The sequence below is a fragment of the Colletotrichum abscissum genome, assembly GCF_030869225.1.
Source record: "Colletotrichum abscissum strain IMI 504890 chromosome Unknown Scaffold_5.1, whole genome shotgun sequence".
Classification (NCBI taxonomy): domain Eukaryota; kingdom Fungi; phylum Ascomycota; class Sordariomycetes; order Glomerellales; family Glomerellaceae; genus Colletotrichum; species Colletotrichum abscissum.
Genome location: NW_026850431.1, coordinates 1310280 through 1334043, shown reverse-complemented (window position 1 = coordinate 1334043; position 23764 = coordinate 1310280). Strand labels below are relative to the sequence as shown.

At 53.8% G+C, this 23764-nt stretch overlaps 9 protein-coding genes across 9 annotated transcripts; 5 read left to right on the top strand and 4 right to left on the bottom strand.

Moving 5' to 3' along the window:
* Positions 1-1758: 1758 nt before the first annotated feature.
* CABS01_02945 (uncharacterized protein) lies at positions 1759-3652 on the top strand (the record flags this gene model as incomplete). The annotated part of the gene is made up of 6 exons (XM_060536323.1): positions 1759-1934; positions 2005-2130; positions 2192-2295; positions 2349-2606; positions 2665-3401; positions 3464-3652. The coding sequence occupies 6 exons, from the start codon at positions 1759-1761 to the stop codon at positions 3650-3652; spliced, it is 1590 nt and encodes a 529-aa protein (XP_060394235.1).
* Positions 3653-4136: 484 nt separating this feature from the next.
* On the bottom strand, positions 4137-6470 carry CABS01_02944 (IBR domain-containing protein; the record flags this gene model as incomplete). The annotated part of the gene is made up of 2 exons (XM_060536322.1): positions 4137-5601; positions 5674-6470. 2 exons carry the CDS (start codon positions 6468-6470, stop codon positions 4137-4139), a joined length of 2262 nt encoding a protein of 753 aa, XP_060394234.1.
* Positions 6471-8148: 1678 nt separating this feature from the next.
* On the bottom strand, positions 8149-9232 carry CABS01_02943 (fumarylacetoacetate hydrolase; the record flags this gene model as incomplete). Its single annotated transcript, XM_060536321.1, has 5 exons — positions 8149-8281; positions 8336-8436; positions 8493-8837; positions 8894-8929; positions 8993-9232. Coding segments are annotated over 5 exons (855 nt in total), but the record flags the coding sequence as incomplete, so codon positions are not given.
* Positions 9233-9912: 680 nt separating this feature from the next.
* Positions 9913-10278, top strand: CABS01_02942 (uncharacterized protein; the record flags this gene model as incomplete). Its single annotated transcript, XM_060536320.1, has 3 exons — positions 9913-10005; positions 10060-10091; positions 10152-10278. The coding sequence occupies 3 exons, from the start codon at positions 9913-9915 to the stop codon at positions 10276-10278; spliced, it is 252 nt and encodes an 83-aa protein (XP_060394232.1).
* Positions 10279-11859: 1581 nt separating this feature from the next.
* On the top strand, positions 11860-13275 carry CABS01_02941 (uncharacterized protein; the record flags this gene model as incomplete). The annotated part of the gene is made up of 2 exons (XM_060536319.1): positions 11860-11977; positions 12029-13275. The coding sequence occupies 2 exons, from the start codon at positions 11860-11862 to the stop codon at positions 13273-13275; spliced, it is 1365 nt and encodes a 454-aa protein (XP_060394231.1).
* Positions 13276-13933: 658 nt separating this feature from the next.
* CABS01_02940 (SNF2 super family protein) lies at positions 13934-17041 on the bottom strand (the record flags this gene model as incomplete). Its single annotated transcript, XM_060536318.1, has 1 exon — positions 13934-17041. One exon carries the CDS (start codon positions 17039-17041, stop codon positions 13934-13936), a length of 3108 nt encoding a protein of 1035 aa, XP_060394230.1.
* Positions 17042-17778: 737 nt separating this feature from the next.
* CABS01_02939 (vacuolar ATPase assembly integral membrane protein VMA21) lies at positions 17779-18201 on the top strand (the record flags this gene model as incomplete). Its single annotated transcript, XM_060536317.1, has 2 exons — positions 17779-17983; positions 18068-18201. 2 exons carry the CDS (start codon positions 17779-17781, stop codon positions 18199-18201), a joined length of 339 nt encoding a protein of 112 aa, XP_060394229.1.
* Positions 18202-18838: 637 nt separating this feature from the next.
* Positions 18839-20287, bottom strand: CABS01_02938 (uncharacterized protein; the record flags this gene model as incomplete). Its single annotated transcript, XM_060536316.1, has 4 exons — positions 18839-19488; positions 19543-19719; positions 19778-19858; positions 19912-20287. 4 exons carry the CDS (start codon positions 20285-20287, stop codon positions 18839-18841), a joined length of 1284 nt encoding a protein of 427 aa, XP_060394228.1.
* A 2163-nt stretch (positions 20288-22450) lies between these two features.
* On the top strand, positions 22451-22957 carry CABS01_02937 (uncharacterized protein; the record flags this gene model as incomplete). The annotated part of the gene is made up of 1 exon (XM_060536315.1): positions 22451-22957. The coding sequence occupies one exon, from the start codon at positions 22451-22453 to the stop codon at positions 22955-22957; it is 507 nt and encodes a 168-aa protein (XP_060394227.1).
* Positions 22958-23764: the final 807 nt, after the last annotated feature.

Here is a 23764-nt window from a genome sequence, read left to right as displayed (position 1 = left end):
CTAGCTTTTGGTACCAGGCCCGCAACCCGTGTCCTCAAAATAACACCAATGGCACGGTGGAAAGCTTTACCGAGGGTGTCTCTCTCAGCAGGGGTCGCTCCTCGACAAAGTTGCATCGACGGGACGGAGGTGTCTGCACTTTCGGTTTGGCCTACCGCCTCATCGCAGCAAACTTTGGTCCCCGGACATGAGTACCGAGCACCTTATTGAAGCATTTACTGTTTTTCATGCGTCGAAAGAGCTTCCCGTTTTCACGTGGCGAGCAAGTTTTCTCTCATTTCCCCCAGAAATTATTGGGATAATACGCGTGAGAAGCAACCATTGACTGATATTTCGTTGCGGCCCGGCGTGATCACTGCATCAAGCCGGCCCAGCAACGGCACGGCACACGGAAACACACGGAATAGAAAGTGTACGGAGTATACCTGGCGAGTCACGGAAGCGTCATGCCGGGTTTAAGTCGAGTCGCCATGTTCCCAGCGCCCACATTCTAGTGGTAAAGACGACCGATTTTAGCTTAGCGATGAGTCGTCCACCTCGGCCTTGTCTTCCCCGCAGCGGTCGACTAGTCAACCCCAAACTCGTCTAATTTTGCGGTTCTTTTTCTCTCTGTCCTCACTTGCTTAGGATATCTCTGGGGTTAACTCTTAAGCGGCCGGCAAAAGTTGTCCGTCTTTTTCAGCCTCTTGTCCGAAACTTCAGCCATTGACGTCAAGCGAGAAGCTCCCGGAACTGGCCTTCTCATCACCTCAATCTTCATACACGTATGTTTACAACTTTCAGTCGTAGTCGAGCATGTCGAGTCATCTTGGGGAAAGAGAATGGGACAACGGGCGGGACCGTCGCAGTCTCCACTTGAAAGACAACCTCCCTGCTTACCTCCACCTCCTTCTCCACGGGACCCCAGGGGGAACGTTCAGCAAAGTGGGAACTCTCACACCTTTCGCCCTTTTCCCATCTAGTCTTGTCCTTGTCTAGTGGGTTGAAGTGTCCACACAGGCGCCCGGCAAAATACGTTTGCCAAAGTTTGGAGAAATAGGTGTCCGATTCGCATTCACCCGTTCGGACGGCAGCAGATTTCTTGGGGAAGAGCCTAGTTCGGATAGGTTTACGCCGTACGGGTAGAGAGTAGAGGAAAGCCTCCCGCCCCTCGTGACTTGATACTTCTCGGAGTCAAACTTGGCAGCGAAGCTTTGTCTTGAAACGGTTCAAGCCCATCGCATTTTGCCGGGAGACAGTGGCAATCCCCTGCGCCGCGTACGCACTAGGAGATTCCATGGGCCTGACAATTTACCTGGGCCGGCAGGCTGCTTCGTCCTCGTGCAGGACGATATTCTCAGAGTCGCTATGATATTGACAGCTGATTGGGAACCGGTCGACCTCCGCTAGGATTTCACGCAAAGGATCCCAACCAAGTGGTTCCAGCTTCCATCACCCCCCCGCCCCCAAGAAGACCAGTCTCTAGACCTAGGCCTTCCCGGTCCGATGCCCCGTCTGAAGCTGTTCGCACTGTTTATTCTTTGCTTCCCATCTGTTCGTCTTATGATCCACAGCTCCATATAATAAGACCTGGAGACCCCGCGTCGTAGATTGTAGTTGTCCTTCTCGCCCTGTCCGTCCCTCTCAAGTCATCCTCTGGCCCAAAACAACACGGAGACCTGCTTCTGGCTCTTGCTCTGGTCGCCGGCAAAAAGCCAAACGTCAACTTACCACGACAAACCCACACACGATATATAGCTCCATTGAGCAGACGCCAAAATGGGTTTCCTCAAGGGCGTTACACAGAAGAAGACCAACAGCGAGGCTGTTGTCATAGCTCAGGAAGAGGCGCCGGATTTTGAAAAGGTCAACTGGGTGAAGGACCCCGGTCTGAGGAAGCTTTACTTCTACGCCTTCGTTCTTTGCATTGCCTCCGCGACTACTGGTTACGATGGGTAAGTTGCGCAAACGATCTTGAAAGAGAACACAATCAGGCCCATTTGCTGACAGTAACGTGATTTGCAGCATGTTCTTCAACTCTGTCCAGAACTTCGACTCATGGCAGTCCTTCTTCGATCACCCCAAGGGAGGCCAGCTCGGTCTTCTCGGTGCCTTCTACCAAATCGGCAGTCTGGTTTCGATTCCTATTGTGTAAGCGACGTTCTCGCACAAAGCCCCCGGGCGATCAACAAGTTTACTGACCCTTTTGAAGCCCCTTCATTGCCGACAACTTTGGCAGAAAGATTCCCATTGTCATCGGCTGCTTGATCATGGTTGCCGGTGCCGTCTTGCAGGGCGCCTGCACAAGCATGGGCAGTAAGTAGCTACAAAGATGTAGCAGCGGTTTCTCAGAGGCTGACCATCCGCAGTGTTTATGGGCGGTCGTGTCCTTCTTGGTTTCGGCAACTCCTTTGCCCAAATCACTTCACCCATGTTGCTCGCTGAGCTTTGCCACCCCCAGCATCGTGCTCGCTTGACGACGGTTTACAACTGCTTGTGGAACGTCGGTGCCCTCGTCGTCGCCTGGCTCTCTTTCGGAACCGACTTCCTCGGAAACGAGTGGTCGTGGCGTATCCCTGCCATTGGCCAGGCGGTGCCCTCCGTCATCCAGCTCGCCTTCATCTTCTGTAAGTCATCTTCATGAATCGAGGTTCTCCGTCAGATTCTGACTGGTTATCAAAACAGGGGTTCCCGAGTCTCCCCGTTATCTCATCGCCAAGGACCGCCACGACGAGGCCCTCGCGATCCTGGGCAAGTACCACGCCAACGGCGACACCAACAACCCCACCGTCCAGTTCGAGTTCCGCGAGATTCGCGAGACCATCAAGCGCGAGATCGCCGCCAAGAACAGCAGCAGCTACCTCGACTTCTTCCGCACCGCCGGCAACAAGTACCGATTCATCGTCCTCATCTCCCTCGGTCTCTTCTCGCAGTGGTCCGGCAACGCCATCATCTCAAACTACACAAATATCCTCTATGCCAACGCCGGCATCGAGAGCTCCACCGCCCGCCTCGGCCTCTCCGCCGGCCAGACCGGTCTCTCCCTCATCACCTCCCTGACCTTGGCCATGCAGGTCGACCGCTTCGGTCGCCGACCCATCTTCCTCGCCTCCACGGGCGGCATGCTCATGACTTTCGTCTTCTGGACCTTGTCTGCCGGCCTTTACGAGGAGCACGGCTCGCCCGGCTCCAACTACGCCATGATCTTCTTCATCTGGCTGTTTGGCTTCTTCTACGCCTTCGCGTGGTCCGGTCTCCTCATCAGCTACTCCATCGAAATCCTGCCGTACAAGCTGCGTGCCAAGGGTCTCATGATTGTCAACTTGACCGTCCAGGCCGCCCTCACGCTCAACAACTACGCCAACCCCTACGCGTTTGACTACTTTACCGGCCACACCTGGAAGCTGTACCTCATCTACACTGTAAGTTTTCACTCTGCTTCGAGGTCAATGAACATTTTGGCTAATGATATTGCGTTTCACAGTGCTGGATCTTCCTCGAACTCGTCTTTGTGTACCTCTTCTACGTCGAGACAAAGGGCCCTACGCTCGAGGAGCTCGTCAAGGTCATCGACGGCCCCGACGCCCAGGTTGCGGACCTCGATCTCGCGCAGGTCGAGCAGGAGATCAAGCTCGGTCACGAGGCCGAGGAGTTGGAGCACAAGCGCGGTTGAGAGAGGCTATGTGTGTGTGCTTGGCACCATCGCATTGGGGATTTCCCTTCTCCCAATTTAGCATCTCACGGGCTTGAAGCTCCGTGACATGAAAGCATATACGAGCATGCAGATACCCCCACTACTTAATGTTGTACAGAGATCATGCGATACAGACCTTTTATAATGATACGATCAAGTATACAGACATCTTGTGTCATCTACTATCTGGTTTCATGAGGACGTGACCATGTCGGTTCACTCCATGTCATTAATCCAACGTCTAATAAAGAATTAAGCGTCAAGATCACCTTGCTAACATCTCAAGTGTGATTTATAAACTGTTCAACCTCCCAGCAAGGTATTTCCAAATATCAGTCGCTACAAACTGCCTACTGCTATGCTCTGCCATCACATCTGCGTAAACCTGTTAGCTTTCAAGTCGACTCTTGAACATCATCAGCGTGACGGCCAAGATCAGGTAGACCAGGCCGCCTTCCCACCGTCAACTAGACCCGGCCTCATCATCCCTCACCCCAACCAAAGCCTCATTCCTCTCCACCCCCTCCCCCTCCAGCTCCGCCCTCTCCATCACATCCAGCATCCGCATCCTTTCCGCAAAAACCAACGTCACCCACTTAATCTCAGCAGCCTGCCTCCTCTCGAGCTCCGCCCGCGCCCTCTCGAGCCTCTCCTCGTGCCGCATCCGCACGCTGTACATAATCTCCTCCCGGATCGTCCGCTCCTCCTCGACTTTGAGCTTGTACCGCGCCACCTCCTCGTCCCGCCACCGCTCCCACGCCCGCCATCCCTTATCCATCGATCCGCGGAACTCCCGCATCAGCACCTCGATGCGCGCCTCGCTCGAGGGGCGGTCCGCGAAGAAGCTCTCCAGCTGACGGAGGTACGCCTCTTCCGTCCTCTGCTCCGCCAGCACGCGGGCCGCGTACTCCGCCGTCAGGCTCTTGACTTTGGCGGCCAGCTTATCCGCGGCCGTTTCGACGAGGGCTCGCTGCTCGGCCTCCTGCTTCGACTCGAGCTCCGCCGTCGACGTCGCTTCCTCGTTGGCCGCGAGCTCCTTCTCCTTATCGTGCTGGTACCGCACCAGGAACTCCTGCAGGTCGTGAATCTGGTCCAGCAGCTCGCGCAGCTCCTGGAACCTCACCTCGACCTCGTACCGCCTCAGACTCTCGAGCCGAGCCCGCTCCTCCTCCCACGCAATGCGCGCCTCTTCTTCAAGCCTCTCCATCTCGAGACGCAGCAGCTCGGCTTTCAGCGCCTCCTCGCGCTCAAACTCTTCAATCTGCCGCAACGCGTCGCGGAGCTCCTCTTCGGCCTCGGCCTCGCGCCGCAGCCTCTCCCGCCGCCGCGCCGCGGCCCCGTTCTTGATGAGTTCGAGCTGGTTCATGGTGCAAGCGCACGTCCGCCACCGCAGGCCGCAGACGTAGCAGAACTGGTAGCCGCACCGGCACGTCATGTGCTGGCACGCCTCGCGGTGCTCGACGAGCGCCTGGCACCGGCCGCAGTGCTGCCACCCTTCCTCCGCGGCGAGGGCGTTCGTCAGCGCGAGGTCCCGGTCGAGCGGGCAGTCTGCGTCGTTGGCGTGGTGGGGTCCCCGGCACATGCTGCAGCTGCGGTGTCCGTCGCGGCACCGGGCCACGCGGGATGCGGCGTCGACGTGTTCGGGGCGCACCCAGAGGCCGCAGGACGGTTCGGCGCAGTAGATGCGGTCGGCGACGGGGATGGCCCACTCGGCGGCGCGGTCTTTGCAGGTCTTTGCCAGGTCGGGGGAGATCTTGCGGAGGTAGAGGCGGGTTGGGATCGGGTTGAGGCAGCATTTGGGGGGCCAGTGTTGTTCGTTTTGGACGGCGGTGGAGATGAGGCGTTCGAAGCAGTCGGGGCAGTAGCTGTGGCATGTGACTTTGATGACTTTCTTTGGGCTGAAGTCGTCAAGGCAGGAGACGCATTCGCTGGTGGGTTTGGTGTTAGATGTCGAGAATGGGTTCAGTGTTGGAAAAGGGGGTAAGGGGGATGCGACTTACACAGTAACAGGAGCTTTCTTTTGCTTTTCTGTGACAGTAGAAGCGGGTTCATCAGACACTGCTGCTTCCAGGCTCGTCTTGCTCGAGTTACCACCGAAAAGGGACGTCTTCTTCGCAACATCCTTTTCACCAATCTTTTGCAAGATTCTCGTCAGGGCGAAGCGGCTTCTTTTCTTGGGCTGGAATGGCAAGACGATGAGCCCCTGTGACAAGGTATTGCCCTCGCCCGCTCCCGTCATTTCGGGAAACAGCTTGAGATCTTCGACATTATCAACTTCTTCCGTTTCGAGCGCCGACGATGGACCGGGTTCTCCGTCCGGACTAGTGATGATGATGGGAAGATACGGCTCCTTTACCGTGCCGTCTCCCTCGTCGTTTGCGGTTGCTGCTTCGGCTTCCCGCTGTTTTTCATCTTCCTCTAGCTGCCGCCGCTGATTTTCCTCGGCGGCTCTTGCCTGAAGGTTCTCGATGGAGACCTGGAGGATCTCGAGGGCTACCGTGTTAGTGAGGTTTGGCGCTGTTCTGAGGGACGCTGGCGGGTTGTATTCAGTCCACCGGGCCTCATCCTCATCCTCGCCCTCTTGTATTGAATTCGCCTCGTTTGCTTCATTCTCATCGGCGGGATTCTGAGCTGTGATTTCTTTGTTGGTGATGGCCAGAGTAGGCTTCACCTCATCATCGTCAAAGTCTCGTAGGGTCACAAATGGGTCGCCGTAGAACCCCACGTAGTCTTCCAGGCGGGCGGGCACGTTCGTCGCAGTCTCCATCTCGACGACGGTCGACGTGGTTGTCGTCATGTACTTGGGTATAAGATGCTGTCTTAGGTAGGATGCAGATTTTGGCTCTTCGCCGATAGAGAACGGAGAGAAGAGCACAAATAACTAAACGCCACGCCGAACAGTCCATCAAGAGCGGGAAAAGTATCTATCTAGGTAGAAGTGTGTCTCATACCAGAGCACTGGCGGAAGATATGGATATGGAGAATCTAACCGATCCCACCAACGAAACGTAAGAGTCTCTCTACATGGCGTGAGCGGAAAGCGGAGCATGAAGGAAGCGAAGGTGCAGTTGGCGGCTCCTCCGAGCCTCATGACAAGCTTGAAGAGATCCCCATTTTTGGGGGATCAACGACGAGGCACCCTGATGACAGCTCACAGACCACAGGGCTGAATCTGCCCCAGCTGCACTGCTAGACTGTCGAAAGAGGCGTGGAGGTGGTATGGAGAAACACCACATAAAGTTACCATAGCATTGGCGGCGGCCAAGATCGGCTCTATCGTTTTGCGAACTTGGCCGCGGAGAAAATGGGTTGGTAGCCCGCCAACCGGGAGCTGATTAGATCAAGGCAGACTCGTCAAGCACGATGTCGCGAGGCGAGACCTGGTTGGTTGAGTCTCGTGTCTTGAAGATAAACATCGCGAAGAAGGCCGAACTGGCTGCGAGTGGGCTGCGTTGGTGTTGGGGGCGGAGCTGGGCACGTTCGGCTACTTAGCGCGCGGGCAGTGCAGTGCGCCCTGGAGGCCAGTCTGTAATAACTGCCGCAGTTGGTCACCGAAGGGGTTGCTTGGTGCCATTAGAAGGTATGTCACGCAACGCTTAGCCTCCTGAAGATTGGTTATGGATAGTTTGGCTGATGGTGAAATGTTCCAGTCGGTGATAATACGTCGTGGGATCATGTCGTACTCGCGCTGCTGTGCCTTGCAGGCCGAGTTTCCGCCGATTACGGCATAGATTGACGTCCTTGGTAGGGAGCTGGAATGGTGTCAGCCTAGAGCATATAAAGAAATGACAAAGGAATATTCAAAATAGCTCTAGATGAAAGTTTAAAGGCGTGACTTTCTCTTCCGTCTATGATTTCTGATTTCCGTCTGAAGCTGGACAGAGACGAAAGAGTGAGGATGAGGAACGCCTGCCTGGAGTTTGAGATTGGGGCACGGACCACAAGCCGATCCTTCCTGCCTGGCCTGGCTCAATGATCCATAGGTGCCAGACCCGCTGCTATTTTCACCAGCATCTGTAGTGTAGTGGTTATCATCCTTGCCTTCCATGACTCTTCGCGGTTAGCAAGGGACCCGATTTCGATTATCGGCGGATGCATGAAAGTAACCAATTCGATATCTTTTTAAGGTGCTGTTTCTTTTTCTTTTTTGACTTCGTCGAGCATGAGGTACTCTCGATTCACTAATTGCCCATGTTGTGTGTACTTTCCATGATGGGAAGAGCCGCCGCAGTTTGCATAGCTCATAATGAAGGAAGCTTGCCACCTTCCAAGGAACTCGGTATCAGGCATCTACAGGTTCTCTATGTTTCGATACGCCAACGCGTGCTACTTCGGCCGCAAATTCGGGGAGCGCCATCTCGCTGCCTCAGCCAAGTTTGTTTAGACTCCATATAAAACAACAGATTTCAGTTGACAAATGACCATGATCTTAGCAATTGGTACAATGCACCTCCCCGCCACTTTCAGCTCCATCCCTAAATCTTTGACTTGACCTTGCTGAACTCGATCTTGTTGATGCAAGAGCCCACATTCTCAAGGCCAACTTCAACAACGTCTCCGTCCTTGAGCCACAATTGGGGCTTGCGACCCATGCCAACGCCCTCGGGACTACATATACCGTCAGTCATGGGGTCGGCTAGGGCTCTTCGTTGATCTACTTACGTTCCGGTGAAGATGACGTCTCCCGGGAGCAGGGTAGTGCCCTGGCTCAAGAAGGAGATTGTCTTCTTGATGCCAAAGATCATGTCCTTGGTGTTATTATTCTGGCCCATTCGTCAGTTCTGAACCCACACTTCGTTGCCTGCGGTCCAACACCCACCTGAACGGTCTCCCCGTTGACCTTGGTAAAGATCTTGAGGTTTTGAGGATCCTTGATGACCTTGTTGGTCACAATGCCAGGCCCGAACGGCGCCCAGCCGTCAAAGCCTTTCCCGAGAGACCACTGACCGCCGCCACGCTGGATTTGCCACTCGCGGTGTGACACATCGTTGCCCACGGCGTAGCCGAGGACGTAGTTGAGGGCATCGTCCTCGGAGACGCCCGCGGCGGTCTTGCCAATGACGATGACCAGTTCGCACTCGTAGTCCAGCGTGCTGCCAGTCTGAGCAATCGGGTGCACGGGAACAGGGTCAGTCGGTCCAGCCAGAGAGGTCACAGGCTTGTACTGGGAGAAATCAGTCTACCATTTTCTTCTTTCCTCAACGAACGACGACGACTTACGAAGAGAACTGGGAATTTGGGAATTGCCATGTTTGACTAAGGGGTGATGTTAGCTATTTGTGCAGAGCCATTCCCAGGGTTCTTTGGCTCTAATCTCACCTCCTTGGCGTGGTTGGCATAGTTGAGGCCGAGGCACCGTACAGTCTTGACGTGCTCAGGCGCAAGGGGGGACAGCAGAAGGCGGATGTCGGCGACGTTTTCTGTGACGTCGTGTCTTCCAAAGATGTCGCCCGTCACGATTCTGGCTTGCCTCGCCTTGGCGATGTCAGTGACGCCGCTCGGCAGAATTGCATCGCCGTAGTACGTCTTGCCGTCCCGGGCAAGGAAGCGAACGAGTCTCTGGTGTGAGAGTCAGTATATCGGCTGCTGTCAGTCACTCCTGGGCAGCGATTGACTCACGGAAAAGGAGGCCATATTTACGACTAATCAACTGCAAGTTTGTGGTACAGGCTGAAGAAGAAACAAAGCAAGATAATGGTACAGTAGATGAGAATATGTTGCAGGTGATGGAATGTGACGAATATCGGGAGAGGAGCCGAAGACGGGACGCTGTAGCGACTGGACCCCACGAACGTGAAGCCTCCGATTACTATCCGTCGACCCCACACTTCCCCCCATAGAGCACGGATTCCAGAGCTAAACCCCGGCTCGCTGTTCGGCGTCAGATGTGCCAGAGCGAAGTGAATTGCGTAGCACTCTGGCACGCCGGCTAATGCATCGGCATCATTACGCCTTGAGCTCCCGGCAGCTGCGCAGCACTACAGGTGTGCACCTCTTCCGGATGCGACTCCACAATTCCGAGGAGCTCCTTCCAGCATCATGCCAATGCCAATGCCAATGCTGAGTCATCCAATCGACCTCCGACTTCCGCCGTTCCTCATTGGCCCGAGCTACAACGATGGAGCTCTCTTTCTCATGGTTGACATCAATGATTCGACATTCGAACTTTCTCGTTACGGTCCTCTCATGAACCATCAGAAGAGCATTCCTTCCGCAGTATCGCCGATTTGACGTTCGAGATGGCAGTACCGAAGCGCGGTCTTTCTGGCCTTCAACGGGAGGTTTTGGCACTCTATCGACAATGTATCCGGGAAATTCGGAAGAAGCCAGAGGTAACATTTCTTCAACGTCTTCGACTTGCATGTGAGATGTTAATACCGTTATAGACTGCACGACCTCATTTTCAATCTTTTGCCAGGCAAGCTTGTGCACCAGCTTTCTTATGTGCCGCATACCACCATACTGACCAACACATTAGGACAGAGTTTGAAAGGTACATTACGGTCGACAAGCGCGACTTCTCCGTTGTAGAGCATTTATTGCGGAAGGGCCGCCGCCAGCTCGAGACGTACTCTTCACCGAGTATCAAGGACATCAGCCGGTGAAGAAACCACCATCCTCATGCCAAGAAACTGGGCTTATTCACATCCTTCTTCACACGGTTCCGTGTAATGTTGGGAAGGAACGTCGACTTTAATGTCCAGGGCCACGCGCAAGGCACAGCACCGACTGCCTCCCCTCTGTATCACCATATGTCTCTCCTATGCTACGTTTTTGTTACCTAAACCACATGATACCAACGCAAATTCTTCTTTGGATCCATCGCTACTATTCCAGTGCAGCGAGCATGGACGATGCTTGATTGCGATAGAGTCTTCCGAGACTGCAATTGTATTTCACCTTGTTCACCACCGCCGCCCATTCTTAAATCTGAGCCGACACAAGCACACCAGGCAGCAGAAGACGTCTTCCGCAAGCCCATGAATCGGTCTGTCGAGAGTCTCCGTCGTCAGCAACGCATAATTGTTCATACAGAGCGCGCCAGCAGAGCCAGGCTCCCATCCGGTAAGGTTACCGGCTCTCGAACCACTGTAGCATCCGCGAGAAGAGCGAGCCAACTTGTCCCGATCATCGTCTCCCAAGAGCGAGAGCTAGAAAGACTGCGCAGTATTGTGGCCTCGGACGCTCTTCAGCCCTTGACGCCGACCTCTCGAAGGCACAACAGACCCTCAATACAAAGGACGCCACCTGCGTGGTATATCGCGATGGACCCTGCGGTTCAAGCCGGTCCTAGATCGCCGAGACCACGAGGCTCTTCTTTTCGCTACCAACGTGCTGTTCCAAATCGGGCATCAAAGCCACGTCCCGTCCGTAGAAGACCAGTTGCAGGTCCTTCGGGATCCCCAAGTCAGCCAAAACCGCCCAACTTTGGCAACAGTCCATCCAGAATCCGAGGTCACCCTCTGTCGGCCATGGCGGATCCTGGCCACACCTTTCAGCACCGCGAATCGGTGGCATCCCACGAGAGAAGATTCGGAGTTGCTGATCCACAGCTGTAGGAAGCTGTTCGTCGGAGTCTTTCGCAGCAAAGCCGAGTATCCCTTGTTGCTTCGCCATCAAATAGATCATCAAATCAATCTTTCCGAGCACCTCAACCTCCATCGAGAACCTCCAGCCGGCGCCGGGAAGTGAATCGTTTCGCACGGCAACTAGAGATATATGCTGAACGTAGAAAAGCTGCAGGAGAGCTACCTGTCTCTACCCCGACACCAGAGTCGGTTACATCGCTTCACACAGTTACAGCTCTTCTTCCGTATGAGGAACAGTTCCAAGCTGTTGGTCTAGCAGTGACTTCTGAACAGCAGCGTCAGAAGTCGCCACCCAAATCGTCTCCCAAAAAGGACATGAAGACGAAGAATCCACCAGCCATCGAAGCAGAGCCAATATCGAATCGCTCTAGGGACACCAGAAAACAAGCTGAACCAGGCCACCTTCAGCTTAATGGCTTGAGGAGCGCTTCAACAAGCTCATCCGATCCATCAAATTCTGGTACGCAGGTTGCCTTTGCACAGCCAGACGCCTGGGAGCTCGCCTTTATCGACGAAGTTCCCGCCAAGAAAGAAAGCTCTACTTCGAGATGTTGTAACCTACCTTGCTTCCAAAATACGAGAGACCAATCGATCGACATGCCAACGGGTCGGCTACCTCCCGCTCCGACGCCGACAACAATTGACACGCCAAACAAGATATTGGCAAAGTGGGAACCAGTCTACCCCCAGAAGACAGAGGCGCTACAGGGCTGGCGTAAGTCGAGCTCTATAATCGTCGGCCAAATCGTTGCTGACTCTTTCAAAGGTAAGAAAGCCTCTCGAGATGTTCGAGCCAAAACATGGCACGGCAACACGGCACAGCGTCCATCAACCTATCGGCCACTCAGGGAGGCTTCCCCTTCTCGCAACGAGACAGAAGCACCAAGTCCCAAAAGCAAGTCTCCAAGGAAAGCGGTACCTCATGACTTGGAGGACGATAAACCGCCCATACCTCCAAGGGCCCAAGCTCGTATCGATCGTTCGAGGAAGCAATCAAAGGCGCCAAAGCTCGAATCTTCAGCCCCTAAGGGGATACGTAAGGAGTCTCAGCAAAACGTGTTTTCAGATCAGGAAAACTTCCCACCAGGAGATAAAGCCCTTCCTGTCATAGCCAAAAGACCAGTGAAAGCCACCGTATTATCAGAGTCAGACGAGAACACGGTCGAAGTACAGGCTCAGGAGTCATACAAGACCAAAATCTCCACAGGATCGAAACAGCCAGCTGGCGTTGTAGACAAGCCTCTCAGGGTTTCGATCAGGCAGCCTGAACGCAAGGCTAAGGAAAAGGCCGCTCTTCTGAACAAGCCTACACAAACGGATTTTGAGCATCCGCCAATTTTCCAATCTGGGAGGATGTTCAGAAGCCTACCGGGACCCGCAACAGAAGTGGAAAGAAGAGAACGGTCGGCTCAGACGAGTCGCGGAACTATGACACCTAACCCTGCTCTACCGTCCACATGGAAACTGACCTTGAGCTCATCCTCGTCACTTGAGGTAGCCATGGAAGCCGCTTCACGGGAAATGGAGATGCAAGAAGCCAGGCGATCCAGGCATGAGACACTCAGAGGACAAGACTCGGAGGCACAAGCTATTCCCTACATGGCTGCAGAAGCCGAACATGACGAGCCACTTCCAGAGCCCGTTGACGAGGAGGCTCCCTTACCCTCAGCTGAACAACCCGAAGAGGGACGAGAACCGCTGCGAGGTAGTGATAACTCGGACCCCAAGGAGCAGGACGACAAAGACATTGATGACAGAGATGTTTTGCGAGGTCTCCACATCGCCATATCGGCTGCTTGTAACGAAGAGGTCGACGCATGGATCCGACAAAAGACGGGTGTGCGCATTCGTCGATTCTTAGCAGACTTGAAGGCCTTTGAAACGCTGGGTGAAGAGGCCCAACCGGATCCAGCCAAAGAGCGCGCGAGGAACAGGAGAGCCGACTCGAGGAAACTCAAGGCACAGATTCGACAATCTAAAGCTGCCAGGGAAGCAAGAGCAGCAGCACAGTGACATCGACGCATGGGATGTTGTTACTGCTTGCGAAGATCAGGAAAAGGGCTTGACTTTATGTAGTAGTTTTAGATTCTGTGCCACTACCACTAAGGGGCACCAATCCTAATTGTCTACCTCACTGCCTAATACCATGATGATTCAACAATGTCGGCTGGCTCGTAAGCCGCCATTTATAGCAATTTGAGGCCCGGGGGACCGTGTGAGACTTGATGCAATTCATGTAGTTCATTCAGCCGAGGTTGCCCTGATAGGTCCCGATCCTCGTCTATCGTCTAGACCGAATAAGTCTTGTCTTTTCTATCCTTTGTCCGGACCATTATCCCAAAGCTGAGGAGGACTACACACGCCTCTCCCCGCGGCCTCCCCTCCACTCCCTTCTTGTCTTGGGTCCCTCCTCGCCGGTCATCTCTGAAATATAAACCTAGCACTCTCAGTGGTGCCTCATGTCTCTCTTGCCATGATTAATACAAATGTCTCCGGACCCCCTACTCGCTCGCTCTCAATGTTGTGGTACTATGTCGTACAACTCTGAACAACGCTGGACGGATGTAATGTAGGCCGCAAAGGCGGTCAACCGGAATGAATGCGGAAAGTGTGTCGAGTCGAATCAAATAAAATGATCTCTTTTTGTCTCAAGATGAGAGAAGACGTCGAATCATGAAGGAGTCAACTGATCCGCCATCATCTTTCGAACCTCCTTCTCCAAGTTCTCCTCGGCATTCTTGTCGTCCAAATCCTCCACCGCACCAGTGACCTTCTCGGCGAGCTCAATCTTCTTCTGGCAGGCTTTATAGATGAGCTCCTCAATGGTATGCGATGTCAGCAAGCGAATCACCTCCACATCCCGCGTCTGGCCGAGGCGGTGAGCTCGGTTCTCGGCCTGAATGTCGTCCTGCGGGTTGTCGGATTGATCAAAGATGATGATCTTATTGGCAGAGGTCAAGTTGATGCCAGTGCCACCAGCGCCCGTCGTGAGCAAAAAGGCTGTGATATCTGTATCGTTGTTGAACTCGTCAATCAGATCCTGGCGCTCGGCGACGTTGGTCTGGCCATATAAGACGCAGTGCCTGATGTTATCGGTGTGAAGGACCTCCCGTAGGATCTCAATGACCTTTGCAAATTTGCTGAAGACGAGGACGCGGTCGCCGTTGTCGCGATACTGGTGGATGAGCTCTAGTAGCTTGACGACCTTGCCACTGTCCATCCAAGAACCCTCAGGGACGTCAAGATGCCTGATACAAGCGTAATCACGGCACCAGAGATGCAGCTCGAAATCGGAAGAATTTTGCAGCTCCCCAATAAGATGGTCAATCCGCGGTTGTTGCAGCTCGGATTGCGGAACCTCTCGCATCAAAATATTCGCCATCTTCTCAACCTTCTTGTTGTCAAAGTAACGACGGAATAGTTGCGGGTGAAGGGCCGCCTTCCGAAGCTGCATCCAGCTGTTGTTTTGGTCGCTCTGACGCCCGGTTGTCGTCTTCTTGACCGGGCCAGCCTTGAAAAGTCGCTCGTAGTCCTCGTACAGTTCCTTCTGTACTCCTGGTGCCAGATCGCAGTATGCGACATTGCAAATCTTGGCCGGCATGTCAGAGAGCACCTGCTGCTTGCGACGCTGCAGGATGAACGGTTCCAGAATCGTTCTGGCTCGGCTGACACGCTCGCCGTAGAGGAAAGCACCATTGTTGACATCGCGAATGGTGACCTTTTGGCTGAACATGTACTGGAGCTGGTCCATCCGACCGTTGAACTGGAGTGGGTCAATGAAGTTCAACAACGCCAGCATTTCCATCAAGTTGTTCTGAACAGGTGTTCCGGTGAGAAGCATTCTCCAACCGGCCTTGATCCTGATCAAGTCCTTGTAAATCTTGGTCTTGGGGTTCTTCATCTTGTGCCCCTCGTCAAAGATGGCTGCGGCTGGCTGCAACTCTCGGAGAGCCTCCAGGTCCTCCTCGGAGCCGACTTGGGTATAGGTCGTCAAGACGACGTGGTAGTCCGCCGGGTTCTCGAGCATCTCGTATGCTATCTCTCTACGTTCGGCTTGAGGACCTTGATATGCAAGAATCGAGAGGTCGGGAGCAAAGCGCTGGAACTCTCCCATCCAGTTTGAGAACGTCGACGGTGGTACAACCACAAGATTGGGCCACGGCCTCTCACCCTTTCCGGTTTTCTCGTAGTTTTCGACAAGATGACAGATGAGAGAAATGACCTGGCAAGTTTTGCCTAGCCCCATCTCATCGGCTAGAATGCATCCGTAGCCACTGTTGTACAGGAGGGACATCCAGTTGAGACCGAACAGCTGAAAGGGACGCATAGTGCAGTGCCCATCCATGAACTTCGGCTGGCAGGAGATTGGCGGCTCCGAAAGCTTTTGAGTGTGGAAGCTTGTCGGTGTCAGGGGGAGATCGCTGTTAGTGGAGGAGCTCTGTGTGCTCCGTTTCTGACCCTTCACATCGAGGTCCCATCGGCTGATCTCCTGCTTGACCTTGTTCGCCTTCTTCTCGCATTCGGCTACCACTTCGTCAATGGCATTGACGCTGCGAGTGAATTCCATGATTGCATCGACCAAGGTCTCTCCAATTGGAACCTTAGGCCTCCTGCTGCGAGCGTTTGCCTTCTTGGCCACCGAAACGGCTTGTACCTCGCTAATGGTATCGAAAGGCCTCTTCGTCTCAATAATCTTCAGCTCGTCCATCTTGATATTCGTCATGGCTGACAGATCCGCGATCGAGCTGGTGTTGATGGCTTGGAGAGCCTTGTCCTGCAGACTGTCCTTGACCGCCTCGTTCAATTCATCCTCGTTATCAAAATCCTCGTCTTCATTGTCATCAGGAATGATGATAGGCTCGTCCACTTTGTCGGCGGCAAGCTCGTCTAGGGACGGCTCGTCTTCGTGAGCCTGCTGGGACGCAGGTGGAGATCTACCGGGGCGACGACCTTGCATCAAGCGCCTGCGCTTGGGCTTTGGTGGTGAGGGGGTGGTGCTTCGAGAAGGTGTTGGTAGAGTCGGGGCATGTCGCCCGAGTAGTTTTGGCTTGCTGGGTGAGCCGGGTCTGCCTGACTTGCGGTCCATGTTCTTTGTTCTTTCGTCGCCAACGGTTATGCTTGGCTTGGTAGAGCTCACGAAGCTGTTGACTTTGGGCTTCAGATGCCGACCATCCAACAAGTAGTTGATTGCGTCCTCAACATTATTGTGGCATGCGGTCAAAGCTTCCTTATAGTATTGAACCGGTATCGTGCCGTTGAGCGCCTCAGAAACCTCTTCAATCTTCTTTTGCAGCTTATCCACCGAAACGTACTCAAAGTTGGCGACATGCTTCTTGAAAGATGTCTGGCTGATATTGCCACGGGACGTTCGGTCATCTTCGTCATCTGACGAGCCTTGTATGAGCACAGGCTCCGCCGAGGGCCTCTTCCGCGGGTTGGAAGGCGCTTGTGACTTGGGGGGCGGCTGAAATCGTGAGCCGGGGGGCACGAGGCGTGAGAAGTAGCTGGATTTGTTCTGGAACGGCGAGGATGCGGGAACCTCAATGACTGAACGCGAAGAGGGGGAGGAGGAATGATCGGGTTGCGTCTTGGCTTGGGACGCGAGTGACGTTCGATTGACAATTTGCGTCGCTTGTGTCTGGTAGGGGGATTCGGGGATCGTCTCGTCGGCGAGCTCGTCGTCGTCGTTACCGCGACGAATGCCTCTGATCGGTGACGTGCCCATTGCCGAGCTGCCCACCGGCGGCGGTGAGGAGCTGAGGGTATAGTTGATTACCATGGCTCGTATAGATGTGTTTGTTGCTTGTGGGAAGTGAGGTGGAAATTGGGAAGTTGACAAGCGGAGGTACGAAGGCGGACAATGGTCGATATACAAAGGCGGGGAGAAGTTTGCTCAAAGGAGAGAAGGACTCGAGGACTTTGCTGCTGTGAAGATGTCGATTGTCGAAAGGCTGTGCGAGAAAATTAACGCTAGAGCAGGAGAAATCGCAAGGTAAAAGAGCAACAGATTGGGCAATTGCAGGTATCCGTGCCGCCTTCCAAGATGTGGGCGCTCCTGAGCAGGCTGGCAGGAGAGGGCCGAGATTGATTTTGAACCGACGGCGGCACTGGAGTGGGAATTTTCTGGGGCAGATCGCAACGCCCCCCATGTCCGTTGACACGGGAATCCAAAGAAACGCGCTTAGACGAATCCCCATAGCGCGTCCGCACGTGGTTGGCGTCATCAATTAAAACACCGTGCGGGCAATCATCCCTTCGAACTGTGGGCACTGTCTTTTGACTTCACGTCTCGTTTTTGAGGAGACCTCTAGCAGCAAGGCTCAATGAGCGGGACCATCAAACTCATAAGCCCCAACCGACGTTCATCAACTCCGGGTCTTCCGCAACGTCCTCGACTGACAACGAGCCTATTTCAACGTCGATAATCAACACCTTGTAAGTTTCCTGTCCCTTAGCACAAGCTATACGAGACCATGTGCGCTTACTTTACACCTTTTCCAAATCAAGATACACGTCATGGCGACCCGACGCATCGTGGCCTCGGAGAAGACCATCCTCGAGAAGGATGATGTGGTTGGTGCCAGTCCCGCTGCTGGCGACAAGTCCAACATCACTCCTGCTGTACCAATGGATGTCATCTTGAAGCTTCTTGGATTCACGTTGGCCATGATTGTGTTGCCCATCGGCACCTACTTTGCTACGGTCGACTTCCTTTTCAAGGGTAAGTAAGCTGCACTCGTGTTTCTGCCCTTTCCCATTCCACTGCCAACCACGATTGGACGCGCCCGATTAATCTGATAACCAGGCAATTCGACATTTGCCGGCGCTCTTGCTGCTGTAATGGCCAACGTGGTATTGATCAGTTATGTTATCGTTGCCATGAAGGAGGATCAGAGCGACCAGCTGGAAGCGAAGAAGCAAGGGAAAAAAGACCGTTGAGATTTGGGACGGGCAGTCAATCGACACCTTGGTGCCTGGGGTGGCAGCCTGGAACGCGTTTCACAGTTTCCGTAGGAATGAAAGTTGTGTCACACATCCCTCTCTCTCATCAGATATTTTACACTGTTGATGGCAAGTTTACCTCTATTCAGGAGATTATATTACGTTGATCTGGTCTTCTTCTAAGACCTGGCTTATTGAAAGCCACACCAGTGTGATAATGAAGCCTTATCAAATTTCCAACGCCTGAACCGCCAAGTCATCCCCAAGCATTGTAGATGAAACATTGTCGTCAAGTCACCATCAAGCCTCCATGGCTGCCGACTTCGCCCTCGCAATCGTAAACTGGATCCTGTGCATATACCTCGATCCAAACAGTGTGTATTTCGTTGTTTTTTTGAATCAGAAAATAGATAGCCATACCTCTCGGCTATACTCTCAAATTGACGACCCACCTCAAAATAGGAACGGCCGTCTCATCAGGGGAGAAGGGTACTCCGGCAACTCCACACCAGTGACATATCAGGTATAAGCCGATCTCTGCCCGAGAACACCATTACACATCCAGAATCTAAGAAAATGGGGGTATCGACAACGTTAAAACGAAAACCAGCTCATATCTCATGCCTTGTGTTGTTCAAGATGATTTGCTGAAGCGCTTAGAGAACCAGCTCTTTCTCTTGGCCGGCTCAGCAGGTCTAGGCTGCGCCTGTTGCTGCTGTTGCGGTGGGGAGGCGCCAACTGGTCTCCGAAGGACGTTCGCGCTCTGTTGCTGAGGTACCTGGGCTCCGTTGTTCACAGATTGATAGGCATGTCCCTTTCCATTTGGCGCGCCATTGTCAAACTTGAGAGCAGACGCCTGGTGCCCTTGGTCCTGACTGAAGCCAATGCCATAATCATTGGTGGGTTCAGGCCTACGAGCCGGACCGCCACGCTCAATAGAGCTATTGTCGCTACTAGTCGGATCGGTATGGTAGCCTGCATGCTCTCCGGAGCTTCCACTTGCGGCGGCTGATGTAACAGTCTCGTATGAGCGGTCCTTGTTGGGAAGGGGATAGATGTTCTGATCGCCGCGAGCGTAGCCGTTCATGTGGGGATCGGTCTGCGTCCTGGGAACTCTCTGTCGGTAGGGAATGTTGTTGCCGCCATTATAATGTCCTCCACCATTTTGGTATTGATCGTAGTAACTCTGTCGATTAGACCCCATCTCAATCTGACCGCTTTCGGGACGGAACGAGCCCGGGCGACCGTTGTAGTAGCTGTCATGGGGATGGCGTCCTCCACTGGCTATATAATGGATTAGCTAGGCTGTGCAATCAATCGGTGAGTAGATAAACTTACTGGCATAGTAGCTGCTGCGCCTGTTCCATGTTTGGACCGACTCTGTATCTGAGCGAATATAAGACTGTCGCCGGTCTCGGTCACGATAGCCTCCATCAATGGCGGCCTCGAAACTGCGAATGGTATCAAGGGGTCGTTCCCAACGGCTACGTGTGGGATTAGATCGGTCGGGTTCGGCTGAGAAGCATGGTTAGAATAAACCGGCTAGGTTTGCGGATCCAGAGCTGTAGCGTACCAATTGGGGCTCCGGTGGTGTCCTTGTGCTGAATGGCGCGCAAAGGAGCCAAGGAAGTCTTGGTCATTGCCTGAACGGCGGCTTCGGAAGCTGTTAGATATCTTACAACCGACATCACAGGAGTGGTAACTTACAAGGTTCGGCCTCACTCATGGCGACGGTAGGATCAGCTTTGCTGTGTAATCTCTTTGCTTCCTTCTCTTCAGGTGTCTCGTGGAGGTCGATCTTGGGGTGACTGCCAGAGCTCTTGTGGGATTTATTGGACTGGAAACTGAAGGTTCTCGGCCGGGACTTGGAGCGTCTATGGGGAGTTTGATTCTGGGCGTGAGATGGGGACTGCGCCTGGGCGTTGGGAGGTGGTTGAACAGGCTGAGGCTGGTCGTACTGCTGCTGATAAGGCGGGAATTGGGACTGGCCGTTGTCGTATGAGTCGGGGCCTTGTTGGTGATAGTGGTGATTCGGTTGCTGGTGCTGGGGAGGCAGCGCGGGAAGTGGATGGTGTTCAGCCATGACGGGCGACTGGGGAGGGTGCTACTTTTAATTGATCTGTCTCGCAAGTAGGCGGGTTCAGTGGGCGCGGACCTGGTCTCGGCGAGCAAGGTCGATGGATGGAGCTATTGCGTGCCTTATCGCGGGTCAGCAAGGGGAAGAGTGGGCGGGCGGTTCCCAGAGGTCGCTAGCGAGGCGGCCAAGGTTGCGTTTTCCAGGGGTGAGCGTGAGATGATGGAGCGCGGTGGAGCGTTGGAAGGGGCAGAATAGTGGAAGGGAAGGGGGTTTGGGGTGTGCCGTATGCCTGAGTGTGGTGTTTCTGCCGACAGCTGGGATTGAAAGTGGATGCAGAAACTAGCAGAGAATAGTGTACCCGTGGACCGGGCTGTTTCCAGTGTTCCACTTGTTGACGATGTGTGTTTGTATGAGAAGCAAATCTTCGGGGACGGAGAACAAGCAGTTCGAGAGCAAGTTGAGGTGCTTGTGTGCTTGGGAGATGTTTTTTCTTTCTTTCTCAGATACTGTCGCAAGGGGGCAGGAAAGCAGGGAACTGGGTGTCTCGAATGTGGCTGGGGGTGAGGTTGAGTCGACAACCTGGAAGGCACTTGACTTGGTACGAACGGCAACGGCAACAACTCCCAGCCGATGAAGCTGCCCAGGTGGGCTGCGGTGTGGTTGTGGTGCCGCGCTGGAAGGAACGGCCAGGCAACCCGACGACAACAGCGATCCAATGAGATGGCGACAGAAACACCAATGACAACGACAAACCCCAGCTGAGGGTACGGGAACGGGAACAGTTGCAGGTGCAGGTGCAGGTGTTGGTGCGATGGAGGGTGCTCACGGACAATTCGGTACGTACCTTGCTTTTTTTTTTGGGCCGATGTTTCGATCCTTGGTATGGAGTACCTTATGCAGCGAGGTATTGCTGCAAGCTTGGTGTATCTTGCTGCAACAGAAGCAAGAGAGAAAAAAACGGGAGGGAGTCTGAGTCTGACTCTCGCGCTCTCCCAAGTCTCAACTCTCGGATGGATTCTGATGGGATTTTGGGAAGACAACTTCGGGCGAGCGACGCCAGGATGTTTGCTGAAAAAGCGCTAGGGCGATTTGAATTGGAGGCGTTACAGGGAAGGAGGGTGGCCGCAATGGGTTAAGCGTCACGTCTTTTTTCGATGGGGTGGTCGGACGCTGGAGTCAGGTCCGGCGACGTAGGGGAAAAAGTGGTGACTGGGGGGCTGGGACGCTCAGGGACGCCGGGGCCAGCAAGTGCTGTCCTGGTGCTGTAAACTGGGTCTGCCCAGACGGCAAGCGCCTCCTGCTTGTTGATGAGTGTCTTGGTGATGTGATGTTGCCGTTGGGTTTCTTTTTCCGCCGGCTGGTTCTTCTCCTGCTGTTTGCTGCCAATTTCTTTCTGCCCAGGTTGAAGAATTGACGTGTGTTCCGATATAAGGATGTAAGGATTTTTCTCAAGCAAAACTAGCTTGGCCGGCTGTGGTTCTTGCCTTTTTGTGTTAGTTCTGTCGCTCTTTCCTTCTTTTTGAGTGTCACCGGCAGTTGCAGCAGGGTGCGGGCAAGCTGGCAGGGTTCCCATCGACCTGAGCCTTAGGTAAGAAGGCTTTTCCTGACAAAAGATACGTACCGGTAAAGAAAGTATCCTGTTTCCTGGCTTTACTTTGGACGGGAGGGTCCTTTGAGGGCAATCAAGCCGTTGCTTCTGAATCTGACGTTCTGTAGCCTTCTTCGGACGTTTCGTAACAAAAAACGAGTAAACTGGGTATTATGTTTGATATTGCCTGTTGATCGATGATCGAATGCGACGTAGTTGGCGCGTTTGCAGGCGGTTGGTGGTGGGCCCGGAAGGGCTAGGACGTGGAGGCCGTCGATCGTTCGCTTGATGTGCGTGGTGGAACTGGATGGGCAATGCTAATGGCGGTGCAGAGCAATGCGAAATGCTGTCGTTTCCGAATGGCCAATTTCGCCCCTGTCGTCGTCGGTTTGTCTGTCTGGAGACTATCTGGCTATGGCTGACGTCAAGCGGCGGTAATCCTCACGTGTTTCAAGCGCCTTCGCGTGGTAGCTCGAGGTACGGTATGGCGGAACGCAGCGGTGTCCTTTTCCCCTTTCCTTTAATTTGCTTTTTTTTCCCTTCTTGTCTTTCTCGGCCCTTCCCTTTCGGCCCTTGGCCTAATGCGTCTTGGAATGGAATGGAATTGGATCGAGAAATTGTCGATTGGGGGGTGCTTCTCAGCTCCTGTGCTTCCAGGACCAATTTGTCCGGTCGCAGAGCACGAATTTTGGTCTTCGCTCCGTGTCGGACGTTTTACGTTCTCGGGTCTGCGTTTCTGCTCGCTGTCCCAATATCAGCCAACCTGTTTTGCATCCATGTGGTCGATGGGGTCCAGTGTCTTCTTCATCCCACGTCGCAGCGCCATGCATCGTGGCACGTCCTGGCGCCGCAGCCGACCGCTGCTTGCAGATGATGGACGACCCATGGTGACCCAAAAGAAATTCCCACCTCTGTGCGTACCTGGTTTTCTTTCAATGGCCCCTTGCTACTTTGATTATCCCGGAGGTGGACGGGTCGCTTGTCGGATCGCTCCGAACAGTGAGGTTTTATCAAATTGCCTTATTATAGATGGTGCTCCGGAGATTGGAAGGGCGTCGATAGCGTCCAAAGCCAGGTCGGGTCAATGACAATGACTGGTCAGCGAAAGAAGGTCGAGGTGGCAAATGATAAAATATGGCGAGATGCCAGTGTGCGTGGTATAGGCAGCGAGTGTGAAAGGTGATTCACTGTAACCCTGCAGGTGTTGAGGCAACGAGGTGGATTAATACGTCGTCAAGTGTGGATGTGAGTGAATCGGGCGAGACCTTTTGGAGGTGTAACAAGGCCAAAAACATAAGGATGGCTTAAGAATCCCAACGCAAAAGCGTGGCGGGAGGCCTTGGGTATCTATACGAGCCTCCAACTCAGTTGGGCCAACGAAGGAAGAGCCGGCGACAGAGTGTGTGAGTGCGCGTGTGTGTGACTGGAGGGAAGGCCAGCTGAACAAGGTGGTGTGTAGTGACAAGTCAATGATGATCTCGACGACTAAAGCGTAAAGGTGTGGCCTGTCCTGGTCTGGCCTGTCACGACATGCTATGGCAAGAATAATAAGAAGCTCCGGTGGTACCTATCGTACCTTATGGTCCTTCCCTCACTGAAACCCGTACCTTGCTGCCATTAGGTTACTAAGGTAGGTAAGGTACTTCATAGTCGTACGAAGCTTTAGAGAAGGTCGGCGCCGATGGGTCCCGCACTTACTTCACGACAAGGGAAGGAAAGAGTGAGGAAATTTTTGACTTCGGGGACCTTTCTTTCCCAAGGTCCGTTTATGGCGTGGCCTCATGAGAAAACCTATCAAAGGTATCCATGTACCTTTAGTACTATACGGTACGTATGCACACAAGGAATGCCTATCAAGCGATGCGGCCTAGCAACTAACATAACCACACAACGTA